The sequence below is a fragment of the Halyomorpha halys genome, unplaced genomic scaffold, assembly GCF_000696795.3.
Source record: "Halyomorpha halys isolate HHAL.00 unplaced genomic scaffold, Hhal_1.1 Scaffold471.1, whole genome shotgun sequence".
Taxonomy (NCBI): Eukaryota; Metazoa; Arthropoda; class Insecta; order Hemiptera; family Pentatomidae; genus Halyomorpha; species Halyomorpha halys.
Window position 1 is genome coordinate 450,990 of NW_027107708.1, and position 17,193 is coordinate 468,182.

At 29.3% G+C, this 17,193-nt stretch overlaps 2 protein-coding genes across 3 annotated transcripts in view; both read left to right on the top strand.

The window, feature by feature from the left end:
• The window catches only part of LOC106683171 (probable E3 ubiquitin-protein ligase HERC1), a 75,099-nt gene that overhangs the window by 29,193 nt on the left and 28,713 nt on the right, over window positions 1-17,193 (top strand). For both annotated transcript variants that reach the window (XM_067046064.1, XM_014424462.2), the window contains exons 33-51: window positions 691-826; window positions 925-1,132; window positions 1,224-1,370; window positions 1,791-1,899; window positions 3,037-3,140; window positions 3,552-3,715; window positions 4,038-4,158; window positions 4,544-4,788; window positions 4,875-5,037; window positions 5,505-5,584; window positions 6,755-6,974; window positions 8,765-9,011; window positions 9,367-9,621; window positions 10,755-10,894; window positions 11,016-11,145; window positions 11,732-11,854; window positions 12,406-12,579; window positions 13,234-13,399; window positions 13,888-14,077. In XM_067046064.1, coding sequence (XP_066902165.1) covers window positions 691-826; window positions 925-1,132; window positions 1,224-1,370; window positions 1,791-1,899; window positions 3,037-3,140; window positions 3,552-3,715; window positions 4,038-4,158; window positions 4,544-4,788; window positions 4,875-5,037; window positions 5,505-5,584; window positions 6,755-6,974; window positions 8,765-9,011; window positions 9,367-9,621; window positions 10,755-10,894; window positions 11,016-11,145; window positions 11,732-11,854; window positions 12,406-12,579; window positions 13,234-13,399; window positions 13,888-14,077 — 3,122 coding nt within the window. The remainder of the gene's footprint in view (window positions 1-690; window positions 827-924; window positions 1,133-1,223; window positions 1,371-1,790; window positions 1,900-3,036; window positions 3,141-3,551; window positions 3,716-4,037; window positions 4,159-4,543; window positions 4,789-4,874; window positions 5,038-5,504; window positions 5,585-6,754; window positions 6,975-8,764; window positions 9,012-9,366; window positions 9,622-10,754; window positions 10,895-11,015; window positions 11,146-11,731; window positions 11,855-12,405; window positions 12,580-13,233; window positions 13,400-13,887; window positions 14,078-17,193) is intronic.
• Window positions 15,481-16,891, top strand: LOC136795453 (probable cytosolic iron-sulfur protein assembly protein Ciao1). The gene is made up of 3 exons (XM_067046066.1): window positions 15,481-15,670; window positions 16,393-16,586; window positions 16,677-16,891. The coding sequence occupies exons 1-3, from the start codon at window positions 15,558-15,560 to the stop codon at window positions 16,889-16,891; spliced, it is 522 nt and encodes a 173-aa protein (XP_066902167.1). The 5' UTR covers window positions 15,481-15,557.

Here is a 17,193-nt window from a genome sequence, read left to right on the forward strand (position 1 = left end):
ATATAATATATATATAACCCAAATACATTGGGTTGCTATGATGCACAGCGTACCAATCAAGCCATGATTAGACGATCCTATTCCATTTATTTGACAATTTTACTCTCCCTATTTCACTCTCTCAGACTTCCCCTCTCCAGTGATCTGCAATCACGTTTGATCCAATAAACAACAATTTATCATTAGATAGCAATATAAAATAAAATCAAAGACACAATAGTCACAGCAGTAGATCAGTTTAAAAATAAATAGATTTAAAAAAACTAATATATAGATTTAAAAAACATAAAGTTAGTTAAAAACAATAATTAAATGAATAAATAAGGAAGGAGTTGGGGTATTTTCCCAGCACATAGGTTTTCTGACTCTCTGCCACATTTGCGACAGAGGTACCCAACTTCTCCCTGCTGTCCACTTGCTCCTGGGACTCCACGCAGAGAAGTTATATTTATATTTTAATTATTATATCATATTTGCAATGTTTGTATCTTGTCCCCCGTTTAGGCCTGATGAAGCCCTGCAAAGTGGGGTGAAACATTGATTACCAATTAATAGTTAATCTTTACTATTTTGTACTTTTATTGATAGCCATTTATCTTATTATTAGCAATTTATCTTTCAATATTGCAATTAAATACAATATTTCAAACATATTAATTAAGTTATATAATTTTGTCTCTAATGTTTCAGGTTGCTATCAGTGGAAATACCTGATTTTAAAGGAGCACAAAGGTAATGAAGGGACATGTATAGGGCTTGCTAAATGTCCATTAAAAGATTTCAGTCATAGAACAACTTCCGATATGTGGCTGTATCGTGCTTATAGGTATTATTTTCTTGACTATTCAAATAAAATTAAAATTTTTTTGTCAATTTTCCCTTATTTTGTGACAAATAAAATTTTGAATATTTTAAATTTTTCAGCGGTAACCTCTACCACGGAGGAGAATTACCTCTTTGCTTACCATCATTTACTCAAGGAGATGTAATTACTGCAGTCCTCGATCTTGATTCTAGAACAATTAGTTTTGGAAAGAACGGAGACGAACCAATAATTGCTTTTCAGGATATTGATCCAGCTACAGCCCTTTATCCTTGTGTTATGTTTTACAGTACTAATCCTGGAGAAAAGGTATTTTGAATATTGCTATTGTTACTTTGTTAATTTTTATTTGAGTATTTTTTTTTTATTCTATTTGTAACGTGTTAATGTGATTCCGTAGGTTGAAATATTTGATATGCAAATGAGTGGAGCTCCAAGAGAACTCCTTGCCGGAGATCCACAGTGCGCCCCAGTGCCTGTTTTATTAGCAGAGGCTTACATTCATCTCATCCGAACACTCCACAATACAGATTTCTGGTGCTCTCAGGTTTGTTCTTTTACCTTTTTGATTTAATATATTTTTATTCACAAAACTAACTCGGGTTATATTATTTATTGTATATTGCTTCTTTGCTTTAATAGTGGGACATGTGAAAAAACTGTTGCCAAAACTAAAGTTTTATTGTAATATTCAGGTGTTCTGGTATGACCATAGTGACTCTCTTCGAAAGTTCAGAACATCTGTCTTGTACCTCTCAGCCACACATTGTGTTGAATAAAATACTTAATTATGTTACCTAATTTTTCATTAGATCACATAGCATATTTCAAATTAACAAGATCGGAATTATTAGTATCGATTGTCAAACCTTGCTTAAATGAAGAATTTTAATATTTAATCTTCAATCGCTGTCACATTGTTTACTTATGTTTTCTTTGCACTAATTAAGATGTTTTTATATTGTAGATTAACGAATGCTTAATTGAGAGGTTGAATCAAGCCAAGGAGATTTTACCGGAATTGAAAATTGATCTACTTCCTGAAGATGAAAAGGAGCAAAATCTTCATGAGCCTGGTATTTGATGTATATTTTTTGGTTTATGGTTAAAAACTGTAGTTTAATACCCAAATGTTTTTAGATAATAATTTTAAATTTCCTAATAAAAATTAATGTTTAATTATATCCTTTAAAAGTAGGCAATGTTTTCATTTATTTGGCTTTTTTCATTATTTTCAATTAAAAATTTAAAGCACTTTTCAATTTGGTCTAAATAAATATGAATATAATAAATATAATATAAAATATTATATACATTAATGATTGACTGTATTATTTTAAATTATGAAGAAGACGGACGGGGGTGCGGTCAAGAAGAAACAAAAAATAGTTAACAACTATCTAGTTGTTGTCGTTTTTCCCCACTTTGTAAAGCTTCATCAGGGTTAAAAAGTAACAAAAAATAAATAAAAATATTTTGAAGTATACAAAAAATAAATAAATAAAAATTTGTTCTTTAATTAATTTTTATTTATTATTTTATTCTTTCTCGACCTTTATTTGATCTCGACTTACTTCTTTATTTTCCGTCTTTTAATGTGTTAAATTTTTTTTTATCATATATACTTTTCTATTTTTATTTGGTATTACGCCTCCTGTTGATTTTTAACCTAATAGTTTACATAATATTTGTTTATACTTATCATTGTCTATTTTATATTATAACTATTTTTATTTCTTTTTGTTTATTTGTATATAATTTTCTTTTCATTTATATTTACATAATTTTAACCCTACCTTATTTTTTTTTAATTTATTATCCTACTATGTCAAAATATTTTAAGATTTTTTGTATATCTTTAGCACTGATGAAGCTCTACAAAGTGAGGAAAAATGTTGGCAAATAAATAGTTGTTAACTATTTTTGTTTCCTTTTGACCACACTCCTGACTATCTTTTTCATTATTTTAATAATATAAAATAAATTGGTTTACTGTGTAACTCCATAATGACTTAAAATGAGGACTGCCTATATTTCAATATTTGTGCATTATATATTCCCAGAAGTATATATTTATCTGCCAGATTCTTAAGTTATAAATCAATAATCTTCCACAGTTTTTAAAAATAAATGTTCCCATGACTTTCACAGCTCTATCTGTTTACATTTGGCAGTTATTGGATTACTCACTATGAATAACTTTTTTTTTTTAGTTGCTTCAGATTTAAAATTGAAAAATGAAACAGAATCAAATTCTGAATTCCATGAGGATATGGTAGTTGATAAAGAAATTGATTATGACCAGCTATGTAAAGAGGTAAGAATACTTCTAATGACAATAATATGTTTATGTATCTGTCACACCCTTAAAGCTATACTAACGTATCTAAAAAAACAAAAGTTGTTTTTAATGATTTGGATTTTCTATGTTTCCTTCTATTTTCAGAGACAAAAATTCCTGATGGAGCTTCTCCCTCAGAAGCTGTGTCACAAAGGATATCAGCTCTTCCTAGACTCGTTCCACAATAGCACTTTTACTAATTTGATTGAATAGTAAATAAAAATGATTTTTAATATAAAAATAAAATATTTAAAATTCATTTTCTCAAAAATTAGATTTTAAAGTTATGTTAGTATTGCATTGGGGTCATGGCATAAAAATATTTACCCTTTTTTTCTACTTCATTTTGATTTGTTTTTTTGCTGATAAATTGACTATTTTTTCCAGGTATGGCCAGCTTTAGTTGTTATCGGTGGATTAGATCATGGCTTGAGGGTTGGTGGACTCTGCCTACACAAGCAATCAGGAAGAAAAGCTACTATTCTGGGAACTTTAAAACAAGGGATGACTAACGTGAAGATAATGTGGCATGATGCTGACTACGCTATAAGGTTTGTCTTTTCATATATTTATTTTATGAACATAATATGTACAACAAATAGTATTTTTTTAATGATCAATATCATCATCATTATAGCCTAACTTTGATAGACCTGATTGATGAAAATTATAAATTGATGAGGGTATCAGTAGCTTGAAGCTGTTCTGACTTTTTGTTGGTTTTTATGGCTAAGTTTGAAGGGACCTCACACTCACCTTACAACCTTACACTTAAAACAAAATTCCATATTTAATTATAATATGTTAAATGTTTAATTATATCGAAATTATCTGGTTAGTGATGAAAACTTAATTTTTTTTTTTTATGTTTAGTGACTGTCCACTGACATCCTTAGAGCCTTTCAATGCTGTAACATTCGATGCTGCAAAACTACCTTACATCCCACCAGAAATTTGGCTATACATGGCTCGGTTAAGTGGCTTCACTTCTGAGGTTTGATTGTTATTATTTTTCTACATTTATTCCGTTATTACTTGAGTCTCCTTTTTTTTTTTTTTAATAGTTTATAATGGCTTCCTGATAAAAATATTTTATATGTTTTCATTACAGGTTTAATGTAATTTTTATTTTAATTTATTCTATGAAAAAAGTAATCTTGTTCATCTATAGATATTAAATTACTTTATATTATGAATTAAGTAATGTTTTAAATATCAAGCAACTTATATTATCCTAAAAAACCCTTGACTTTAATGAGGCTTTGTTAGTGATCAGGTTTGAAATCATGTATGCTTACTTCTAATTTTTTATGACCTATTTTTCGCTTTATCTAACTTAATTAATTTTATATTTATGACATTGTTTTATTTCTTTAAAGATCGAACTTCCGGAAATGAATTTGACTCAGTCAGAATTAGAAGTGATCTCTGATGTGAATCCAGAAACTGAAAGGCCGGCTGAGAAAAACACTTATTTTACCCGGTCAGTTGAAACATTATCTAATGAAATGGTTACAACAATTATAGGCGAAGTAACACGTCGAGGCAGCACAGATTTCATAGCTCCGACCCCTGAAGAACTTGAAGCCGAGAGGAGAGCACTTGATGTAGCAGTAGCTGCAAAGTATTGTTTTAATTATATTGATAAAACATTTGTTTCTGATTTTTTTATTGTAATTAAATTTCTAATTTTTGTTTAAATATTTGTAGATGGGCTGTAAATGGTAAATTACTCGATTGCGAAGGGGCTTCTTTAAGAATCATTATGGTTCAACTTGCTGCTATGAAATCTTTAGCTGCACTTTTTGCTTGTAATAAGTATTCAGATGTTTTACTCGACCCTTCAGTGCTGAACCCCACCACTAAAGATGATGTTAGTATTAATAATATTAGTAATAATTTTTAAGTTGTGTGGTTGTTACCATTTTTTAAATTTATATTAATCTATTTGACATTTTCTCATCTTTTATCATTATATTTTTTATTTATTATTTTAGTTTTAAAAAATAGATTCCTTGGATGATTGTGGTTCAATGCTAATAGTTTCATAATGAAACTATCATTTATGCATTATGATTTGTTTGAAATTTTTTTTAGGAGCTGCTGATTACTGACATAATGTACTGTACTAATTTTTGCTTAATATCTTCCATATAAGAATGTTTTGGGAAACAAACTAGTTTTTAATAATTTTCTTGATTAATCATATAGTACCTTTAAAACATTTGTTGGTATTTAAAATTTATTTTAATTACAATAGCTATACTACTATTTATTTAAATTAATATAATTGAAATTATACTTAATTTACTCATTTTTATTGGTTTATTTATTTTAAAGGAATTGAAGGATGAAGAAAAGAAAAATTTCAGTGTTGTGAGGGATAAATATCTGAGAGAATCTCTGAGGTTTATATTGAGGTAAAATTTTATATTTCATCTAAAGCCAGTCATAAATATATTATTGAATAAAGTTTTATTTGCATTATTATTTTTATTTAAAAACTAGGATTATTATTTTTGGAACATTTATGGTTATTTCTCAGAAGTATGGTTGAAATGAAATCTCTTGGACAAAATTATATTCAGCAAAGTTTACAATGGCAGATGAGCAGAGGAAATGCTGTCATAGACTGCCTTGAAATCTATGAGTTAGTGGTGGGTGCTGATCATGAATTCTCTAGCCTCGTTAGTAAGATTCTGAAAAAAATCAGATTGGTTGTAGAATTTCCTTGCTTGAATCCTGTTTTATAGCAGCATATTCTCTCCAAGCAAACGGTAAGATCTTGTAGACAGTCAAAAGCAGTGTTACTCCAATGTAGTTAAAATAATCTAGGACATCTTTTTTTTGTATATATGTTATTTGAAGGTCGCTGTTTGTATAAATGTTATTAACCACTCGCTGGGAAATTATTTCCTTTGCCTTACTTCGATAAAATGATTGTGTTGGGATCTCATTAGTGTCTACACTACCTTACTGAAATAGCTTCTGATCCATGTGCTCTGTTGTTATTAAACTTTTCTAAGGTTGGTTAAACCTTATCTGCATCTGGAGGCTTAAGTTCCTCTATTGATATCTCTACTTCATTTCCCTCAGCTTTGCCTCCATCCTCCAGCAAAGTACAGAAGTGACTCTTCCATCTGTTGAGAATGCTTTTCTTGTCCTTCAGCAAGTTTCTGTTTTGGTCTCAATGGTTGAAATGAAATCTCATGTTCAAAACTATATTCAGCGATGTTTATGAAGCTAGATGAGCATGGCATGAACGATGGGTTGGGTCCAGAATGCCGAACGCTAAGTGTAGGGAGTGAACACAAGTAGCGCAGGAATACCTTGGTTTGTAGATTTGGCCCCCACCCACTTTTAGTTACATTTTTTTGTAAAACTCGGTGATTATATCCTGATATTATCCAATTTATCTTTTACTGCTCGTTCCTATGCTTTCAAGATTGGTTTTTCAAACTCCTTTTGAAATTTCCACTTAAAATCTTCATTTAAGTTGAAATAAATTCTTTAAATGAAATTTTTTTATAGCATTGCCGTTATGAAATTAATTTAAAAATAAACAGTAATTTCGTTTTATATATTCATAGGTGTTTTGTTGAAAAAAGTATTGAAGTTTTTGAAGTCCCCTGGTTGAATAACTTGAGGGACCTGGAACGAGTTCTAAGTATTATCCACAGCTCGTATGTGAAATCCAGTGCTGAACATCATCACAGGGTTCCTCAGTTGGAGGCTAGAGTTAAAGCCCTTGGAAATGCTCATCGATATTCTGTTTCTGGATCCTCTCTTCCTCCTCAAGACTCAATACAGGTCAGTAGGCCTCAAAATCATAAAAAAAGAATTATAGAAATAAAATTAATATTAAATTATTAATTGAAATTTTCGAAGATTTTAAATTAATACTTTAAAATTAAATTAGTGTCTAAAATAGTCTGTAAATTAATAATACTTATGGTAAACAAATTGAGAAAGCTTGTATATAACTGAAATCAACTGTTTTACTATACATGTTTTTTGTCATCTATAGCCTAGAAATACTTTTTCAAAAAGTTCTCTAAAAATTCATTTTGAAAAGGAATGTGATGTATCAATGTATAACCCTTTTGGTAGAAGTAGGAAAATGGCAGAACCCTTTGAGGTTCCCAGAAATTTGATTATTTCTTGGAACCCTTGAAAGCTCACAGAACCCCAGTTAGAAACCATTGGTGTTGAACAGTGATTCCCAAAGTGGGCTCTGCAGCGATTCAGGGGGGCGGTGATGGCCACAGGTGCATTTGGGGGCGATGAATATATACGTTGTCACAGTCAACAATATTACAACTGACAAAAATAGAGCCGAGAATTATTAAATTGGTAGCAGAACACCAGGTTCAACCTTATCATTAAGATTATTTCGAATGTTGTACTTTTTTCTGTATTACATTCTATTCTGAGTTCTATAAATAGTTTCATAATTTCCAAGTTCAATGTTTCTAATTTACACCTTTCTTTGCTATATTTTACGAAAAAGGTAGAAACATTGATACATATATACTTCCTATTAAAATTTTTAAAAAAATAGTAATTTTCAGGGGTAATATTTAAGTAATTAAGTAATATTTTTCCTGGAAAGGGGGCAGTTGGACAAAAAAGTTTAGGAACCACTGATGTAGACTATTTAACAGTAAACAGTAAATATATATAATTTTTTCAATAACATTATTTCACAAAAGCCTTTTGAATATGTATTGTGTTTGGCTTAAAACGGGTTGGTGATTCAATATGAAGAAATATTTTTCATTAATATGTTTTCAGTATAAAAAGGAATGTGATATAATAATGTAGATAATTGAAAATAGAAATAAATTAGCTACTGAGAAATAGCAAACAAATATGTTGTTTTTTTTTCACAAAAGCCTTTTTGAAAATTTAATCTGTGTGTCTTAGAATGGGTTGGTGATTTGATATGAGCAAATATTTTTGATTGCTGTGTTTTCAAGTTTTTTTTCTCTTATACCATGGGTTGTAAAAAGTAATGCATTAATTGGAGAATTATTCTTTTCTATATTACGAAAGTTTAGGATTTTGGCTTGTGAAGTTGATAGACAGCTATTCAAATTGGTGTTTGAAGTTAATTATAGTCAGACATGGTTAATATTTGAGTGGTTATTCAAAAGTTGAAAGCTCTCCATGGCAGATCATGCAGTCTGAGATCCTGAGACAAGGCCACATTATGCAGCCAATCAAAAGAAGAGTGGTTTGAAACAGAGGGGAAATTGATTGCGACATAAGTTTAAAATAGGTTTGTAAGTAAGTAAAATGCTCTGTTAATCCATTATAATGGTTGATGGGATTAGTTTAGAGGTTTATGTGAATGGATTCCGAAATGAGCCTTTTTTTGTTAATTAGGAACAGTAGTTAGAATAGAAAATTCAAAGTCAGAGGAATGGGCGACTCCTCCAGGCTATATAGGCTTCTGTAAATTAAGAATGATCGTAGAAAGATCATATTGCAGCACAGAGATCTTGGTCTCTTGTACTCACAGAAAAAAAAATTATAGATATATTTTTTGCCCTGAAAGTATATAAATCCATTTAATAATATTTTATATTTTTTTTTAGTGCCCAACTTCTCAGCACAATAAGCCTGTTCCAAGTGCTAGTACAAGTACTGCTTGTGGGAAATCCTTTCAAAGTATTCCAATGCTGATGGGACGCCTTTCTCTGAATACCCTTTGCGATAAACTTGTGTCATCTTCTTCTACCACTGCTGTGAGATCCCCTTCTCCTTCTCAGTTTCCGATTGCTGCGCCCTTGTTAGAAATGGGATTTTCATTCAGGCACATACAAAAAGCTATTCATGCTACAGGTAAGCTTTGTAAACATTTTAATTAATATAAATGAATTAACTTACATAAATGTTTATTTATGTAATTATAAGTATATGGATAAATATCCTAATAATTGGCAAAACAAAAGGGGTTAACGTTTCCTGATATCTGGAAAACTATTCTATCTGATGTTAAGGGTAGTTGTCTTGTTAATTTATTGCTTACACCTACCTATGAATGGAATATATAGTAAAGGGAAGTATTGTGAAAAATCTTTAATTCAAGTCTTTGAAAATATCTTTTTTGAGATCCCTGGTGTATGATGTGCGAACCAGATTTTTAAAAATTGATTTGAATTAAAGTTAATAAATGTTTTGCTTTGTTTTAATTAAGGAAATACTGGTGCAATAGCAGCAGCATCTATCAATCAATTGGCTACTTGGATGTTGGAGCATCCATGTATCGATTCCGATATAATGTCCGTCGAGTCCCCTGGCCAGGAAGCACCAACACCACCACCACCAGAACCACTTAGGGGCTCAACACTGTTCAGTTTAGATATCGAAAGTACCACTACTAGGAGAGGAATGCAACCTACAAGGCGGAGGCCTTGTTCTGATATAAGGAATTACTTAGCAGAAAGATCTGGTAAGTTAAAATTTTATTTTTAATTATGTTACCTTATAAAATAGATAGTAATAATCAAAGGCTTAGTGAACCTGAAGTTTTGGTGCAGATACCACCTATCACTGTCTACACACGTGTCCAGTGGAACCTGTCCAAATCCAAATACATTTACCCAATGTTTACTAACATTTTAGGTATCAATTCGTTACTAAGCCCTACAACTGTACATGCCCATCTTATTCACCTCAAGGCTATAACCTGAATTATATTTACCGGATACAGTTTCCTTAATTCAGTGTTTTGTAGCCTTCTAAATTCTCTGCTTAACTCATCATTTTTGCCTCATCAAGAAGATGCTGTAACAATACATCATCTTTCTAATAACATAGTCGAGTGCTAATTTAAATAACATAGGTGAAAGAGAATCACATTGTTTTAAACCCGAACTAACCTTAAATTTATTGGAATAATAATTATCGATCTGAAACTTATTAATTGTTTTGGTCATCCACAGCCATACTAGATTTACTACCTACATTGGTATTCCCTGTTCAATCAAGATATTATACAGCTTATGGCTTTAAGAAACATATATTGTTTTCATTGAATTTAAATATTCCTATTTCTGTTCAAAATTAGTTTATCCTAGTAAAATGCTTCCAAATGTTTTAGGGTATTCAGTTTTGAAAATATTCAGTATTATTAAAAATTGAGTTTGGGAATATTTAGCGCCCAATAAGGATAAGGAACAACAAATTTTAAAAGTATCTACCTTTTATTCTTTTTTTTTAGGTAAAAAAAAATTAATCACAATGGAAGATCCTAACCACACAGTTTTGAATTTCTAAAATACTGCCAAAGTAATCAGTCAATGTTTTGTCAATTCAGATTATCATTAGAATAGAAATTGTCAAAAAGCTAATCAACTTGAGATGGATAGCTCCTAGAGATTCAGTATGTGTTGGGATATATTTTAGTCTTGTACTATCTATTTTTTTTCTTTCTTTAGTCTGTGGATATGAGATTTGTTGCATTTTGTCTGCTTATATATGATGTGTTGATACACAGATTGGTGGATATAATGAATAAATAATTAGTATTAAAGATAGAAAATGAATCGTAAATGACACATTTCAAATTTTTTTTTGTTACAGCTAGCGTTTTGGACAGGTATAGAGAGAGAGAGCACGTTAGAGGCGAAGCAGGTCCTCTGTGCTCGCAGAGTACCCAGACATTAGCTGATATTGCTGTAAATTCTCTATCTACAGGAAGCTCAAGTTCTTCTAATGTTCCTGTATGTTTTTTATATTTTTAAATCATTACTAATAATTGTTTAAAATTAAAAATTAAATTAGTTGTATTCAATCCATTTCTTCTGGTATTTTATGAAGTTATGTACCATGTTTGTTATTTAGCTGTCTACTTCCGTTGGTGGGCAATGTGGGCTTTGCAGAAGACGTTACAATCAATTGGCTAGCCATATGCTTTCTGTACACCCTGGTTGTGGAACTGTCTGGTCTCCAAGTATTTGTGGAAATGTTTATGGTATAATATATTTTTATTTTAATAACTAATTGGTTGTTTAAAAACAAACATTTTCGGTACTTTACTTATTTAGCGAGATATTTTTCAATTTATTTCTCTTTTTGGTTTATCATTTTTAATAATAAGCCTTTGTAATCGACTAAGAAAAAAAATTAATCTCTCCCTTCCCAAAATTAGAGATTGTTTCAGGATATGTAGAATCCTAAATCAAAAGAGAAAAAAGAAAACCTATCCACCATCAGTGGCATTTCTTTGGACTGATTTTTTTCCAGATTTGACTCCAAAGTCACAGGTGTCCTCAGGATGACCCTTGTAACTTATCATTGCCATCTCTGATATATTGGGCATTTACAAAGATAGAATGAAAATGTTAAGTGCTGTTGAATCACTCATCCTAACAAACTTAAAAAAATAATTAAATATTTTCTCTTCAATTGCTTCTTGGTTTTTTTTCAATATTCTGTCCATTAATTAATACTAGAATGTTCTGTTTTTTTTTTTCTTTCATTGCATACTTAGAAATAACTGAAGTATATATGTTTAACAATACTGCGTAGATCATTAGGTTGTGTGCTTTATGTTTCAGGTAGTGATTATGTACTATGTAGCGACTGTCAAGACATGTACAATGGCGTGAGGGATGAAAGACTTCCTAGTGTTCCACAGGCTCAGCCTCCTAACCTTATGGCTGATAAAATAAATACAAAAGGTATTTTTTATAAATTCATTCTGTTTATTTTTTTCAAATATATTGTATTTGCTTAATTATCTTAAAGACAGATGATAATCAATCTTGAAAAAATGTTTCCAGGATCTCATTTAACTTATGTTAGGTTCCATTATGCTTAAAAATATGATTTTTAAACCATATTGTGCTATCTTTACCCTTATATTTCTAAGTACATCTCATTCTAATCTGCTTACCTGTTTATAATCAAACATTAATACATTAGTACGTAAAGAATATTTCAGAGTAGAGATTATTTTTATCTTTTTTTGTTAATTCCCTGCTAAGGAATTTATTTTTTAAAAATGGATTTTATATAATTAATTAATTAAATTTATCTTCTAATCTAATTTTGTGTACTATATTTAAAAAGACAAATTAATTATTCTGTTTCACTGATAAATTTGTATGATGGAAAATTACAATAAAACCGGAAAATGCATAGTTTAATATTTAGAATATATTTTTATTTAACTTGAGCACTTTTCCGAAAATACTAAATGTTATTAATTTTTTATCTGTGTAATTATTAGTTACATCACCAAATTTCAATGGCTCTGTCGATATCCTGAAACTTGAGGAATTATACAACAAATTTATGGAAAAAAATCACGCTGTTGTGCCTGATCTAGTCCCATTGTGTATACCTGATCCCCTTGGAGCTTCGTTTATTCCAGTGGTTTGCCAAAATTCTACTCCAGTCACGAGTAAGTAAAATTTTCTAATTTTGTAACAAAACTTGTTTGGTTCCCTATGTGATTGACAGTTGTGGAACTGTTTGACAAATCTTTAATTTTTTTTCAATTTCATTATTTTGTCAATTGATAAGCAGGATCTTTCCGATCCTTAGTTCATCGCTGTACAATGACAATAACTATTTAAAAAAAAAAACTTATTCACATGCCACAAAAACTTACTTAAATTTATAAACTTTCTTACTATTTTAATTGAAAATATTTTTTTTCTTTTGACCTTTTTTGTTTTTTTATTAGAATAAAATATTTATTTTACTTATAGTTACTCTAATTTATTATATTTTAATCTTATGATATTCTTTTGTCTAATTTATGTTTTGTTGTGTCATAAGTCATATCCAAAGTCAAAATTATCACTTTTTATCAGATTCTCTTTCCTATAAAATGAGGTAAGATCATTCCAGATGAAATTTGATAAGTTATAGCTTTATTTGTTATCAAAAAAATTTTATGACACTTTTGTATTAGTATTTCTTCAAAATTATATATTTTTTACTTAGTTTGTTTCACCTGTAACGTGAAGTTCATTTGTTTATTTTGGAAAAAAAAATTATGGTAATCTGTTGTATTTAACTGAGTAATTTTTAATTATTCTATTTTGAATAGGCCCTATTGGACCGTTAAACCAAAGTGATACACCTCTTGGTGAGCAAGCAGCTAATTTGACTTCCAGTAAAGATCGCATTACTGCTTTGCAAAGAGTATGCGAAGCATCACAGATTTCACTTTCAAGATCTGTCGTTATGAATGCTCTAGGGCATCTCACGTCGAGGTACGTAGTTTAAGAAAAAAAATCAATTTCATATTTGCGTTGTTGATTTTTGAGTGTTATGATTATAATTTAATTATTAATATCTATAATGTAATATAAATATTAAGATTTTTTAAAACCTTTTTATTCTTTATTATTGTTAACTGTCGTTGAAAATATTTATTATTGCTTATTTACATGATTAATTGCTTATCTGTTTATATATAAAAAATAATTTGAATTTTACATTGAATCAAAAGACTTGTTCCACGATGAGCTTTGACTGCAATCAAACTAAGGGGCACATGAAGAATTCTGGTTTTTAAATATACAAACAGTACTGTGCTTCTACCTGCTAGTTTGATGAGTCAAAACTCATTTTGTAACAAATATATAATTGCTCAGTGCTTCATCAGCAATATTTTAAATATATTGTTGAATAAACCCAATTGGATGACATTTAAAAAGATATAAAATTTCTTAACAGTTTTCTTTTTTTTTTTTTTCAGTGGTACAAAAAGCAATTTAACTTATGGTCTCAATGCCATTGGCCTGAGTGATGTTCGAAAAGTTGTCCGACTTATGAGCTTAATGGCAGGTACAAATTCAAAGGCTTTGTCGAACCTCAGTAGTGCAATAGCCTCAGTCATTTCTACTGATGAAAGTGCAAGTAAACTTGTTATCTTCATGTGCGCTCAGGTATGTTATAATATTTTAATTTATAATTAATACCCCTTTAATTAATTTTGTGTTTTAAGATTTAGTCATTTGTTATAATTTATTTATCAACTTAAATCTTTTCTTTTGTTTCTTATGCTAAAGATGATTTTATAGTTATTTGATATGCTGTTTACAATGACAAACATAGATCAACTTATTATTATTTTCTTCTGATAGTTTTTAATACATCATGGTTTAAGCTTAACCTTGTAAATCCTAAAAACCAACAGCACAATTTTTCTGCTATTTAAAGTTTTGAATAAATTAAATAAATGTATCATTCTAGTGATATTTAGTTTCTATCATTATTTAGTAGGTAGGATACTTTTATAATTTTTTCTGACTTTATGTGTTCTTTCAAGATGTTTAATAATAATGTGTTGATATTTAAAAATTTTAAATGGTATAGAGATTATTTTGGTCTAAAGATTTAGTAAACTTTTAGTGATAATGTAATGATGATTGTTATGAATTTATTTTAGTAAATTAAAATAAAAAATCTATTCTCTAGGTAATATGCCTTATATTTAAAAAATAAAGTTATCTAATCTAGATCAATAAATTATTTTTCCAATAAATCTTCAATTTGTCTCCAAATTAATTCAGAAATATTTGGTAATATAATTGCCTTATCCTATTCATAGAAAAAAATACTTCTTTGTTTACTGATGATGGTTATCGTTTTTCCCAATTTTATATTGTGGCTAATACATCTAGTTAAGAGGTCCATGGAATCTAGATCAGCTACATTACCTTATAAAAAAAAACCTTAATGATTAGAGAATGGAGGAGTTTTTTTATTAAAAATATATTTATCAATTAACATCAGTTTCTTTAAATAATTTTCTAAAAGTAGATATCTACTTGCAATTATTGATATTCTAATGGCATTAGTTTAATTTCTAACAATTTTCTTATATACACAATCCCAAATACTATGTTACTAAGTTAAGATTATATATATATATATATATATATTCTCTAATGCTCTCAATAGTTACAACATTATATCTTGAAGAGAAAATCTCTGAAGCTAAAAAGATGGAGGGAGAAAGCAAGAGACAGTACAGATTGGTTGGCCGTTGTGGAAGAGGCCCGGGTTCTTGCAGGACCGTAGTGCCATAATAATAATAAGCAAAATAATATCTTACCATATGTTGCTGCCTGCAACAATGTCCATACCAAAATATTTAAATAAAACTGGTTTAAAGATATATACAAGTCTTGTACCTTATAGTAAGGAAGGTAATCATTTAGGAATTTCATTTTCTTCCAGAAAATGTATTGAGTAAACAATTAAAGTAGCATTATAGTTAGAACTTACAGGTTGCTCATATGTGCTGAAATGATAATAAAACATCTTTTTATCTCAAATATTAAATGATTTTTACCATTTTAGGTTGTATGTTTGGCTATAAAAAGCAGTGTCCTTCCTAATCATATCCTGGAGACGTTGAATATGGCAGATCTTAGTGGTGTACTGACGAGGAGCGTAGTTTGCTCCCTCCAAGGGCACGATAATAGAATCAACTCCTTGGCCTGGCATTCATCTCATAGGCACCTTGCATCTTGGTACTTATAATTTTAAATCTTTAATATTTATTTAAACAATTTTTTTTCCCTATTTATCAGGATTTTTGTGCTTCATAGGTTTAAAATTTAATAGATTGTGCTGTTACTATGATTTCTTCATATGTATTTCTGTAATGATTGATTTTTTCCCACTTCATTTTTTATTTTCACTTACCTATTCATAAAAAATATATAGTATGAAGAATTATTGTGATCCTTAAAAATTTTAAATTTTAATTTTCAATGGAAGTACACATTTTAAGTCCAAATAAACGAGTCTCTTAATTTTCTAGTTATTAGTTTCTTGTTTCTAGTAAAATGTTGATAAAGGTATGTCACCAAAATGTTCCATAAACATAGTTTAGTAAAATTTCATGGATTACTTTTAATTATGCAAGAAGGTGAAGATAAGAATAAGTTTGTAAAATTAAAAATGTGCATGCTAAATTATATTTAAATCTTAGGAATGATATTTATTTTTCAGAACTTTGAAAACATAATATATATTTTTGATAATTTTTTATCAGTTAAAAAGGAAAATGTAAATACTAATTAAAATGTTAATAATAATAATCATTTGAGTTAAAAAGGTTTTTCAAAGAGCATTTATATAATTTATATGACTTTTAAAATTAAACTTACAGAAAAAATGATAGAAAATCTAATATTCTTTTGTTTCTGTCTTATGCTATGTGAGTTATTACGATTTTCTTGTATATTAGCGGTTACGACAGTACAGTGCGTGTATGGTGCCCTGAAACTGGTGCTCTGGAGCAAACATTTGTTTATCGGAAATCTTTAGCTGTCTATGGAAGTGAACTTCATGGTGAACTGATTTCTCATCTTAGTTGGAGTGCAAGCGGGCGCTACCTGTCCGCAGCTATGCAGGCTTCTCTTAATATTTGGCACCTTAATGGTAATCTTTTATTGTATTCAGATTTATGAATATTTAGTTTGATAATTTTTTTTAAAATAGTGTATATATAATATTCATAATTATGTTCAGAAGATGGAAAGGTGAGCGGTGAATGTTTTATCGACTCTGACACTGATTGGATAACAGCAGTCTGTTGGCCAACGACTCGACAAAATTTAGAAGAGGGCGAGTCTTGTCTCGTTGGCTGTGTGAACGGCATCGTTTCTCTTATAACAGTCAGGCACACTATGTTCAACAAGCTTGAACTAATCAATGCATCCCAACCAAATGGTAAGGCCAATTAAAATGTTTATTTGATAGATGATAATTTTGAACAGTTTCTCTGTTGTATTGTTAAAATTTTTGAATTATTTGGTACTCAACATATTTTTGGTTATTTACATTTCTTGAAAAGTAGTTAATTCAATCTAAATTAGTATCTTTATTATCTTCCTTAAATTAAATAGCTTTATTATAAACGTTCCTTATTCATTATATAAGCAGTCTTCATGTTTTCTGCCACTGATTCATATATTGACTTGTATCTTGACAAATGTCATGTTTTTTGACTAAACATCATAGTTATATTTAATATTTATTACTTTTT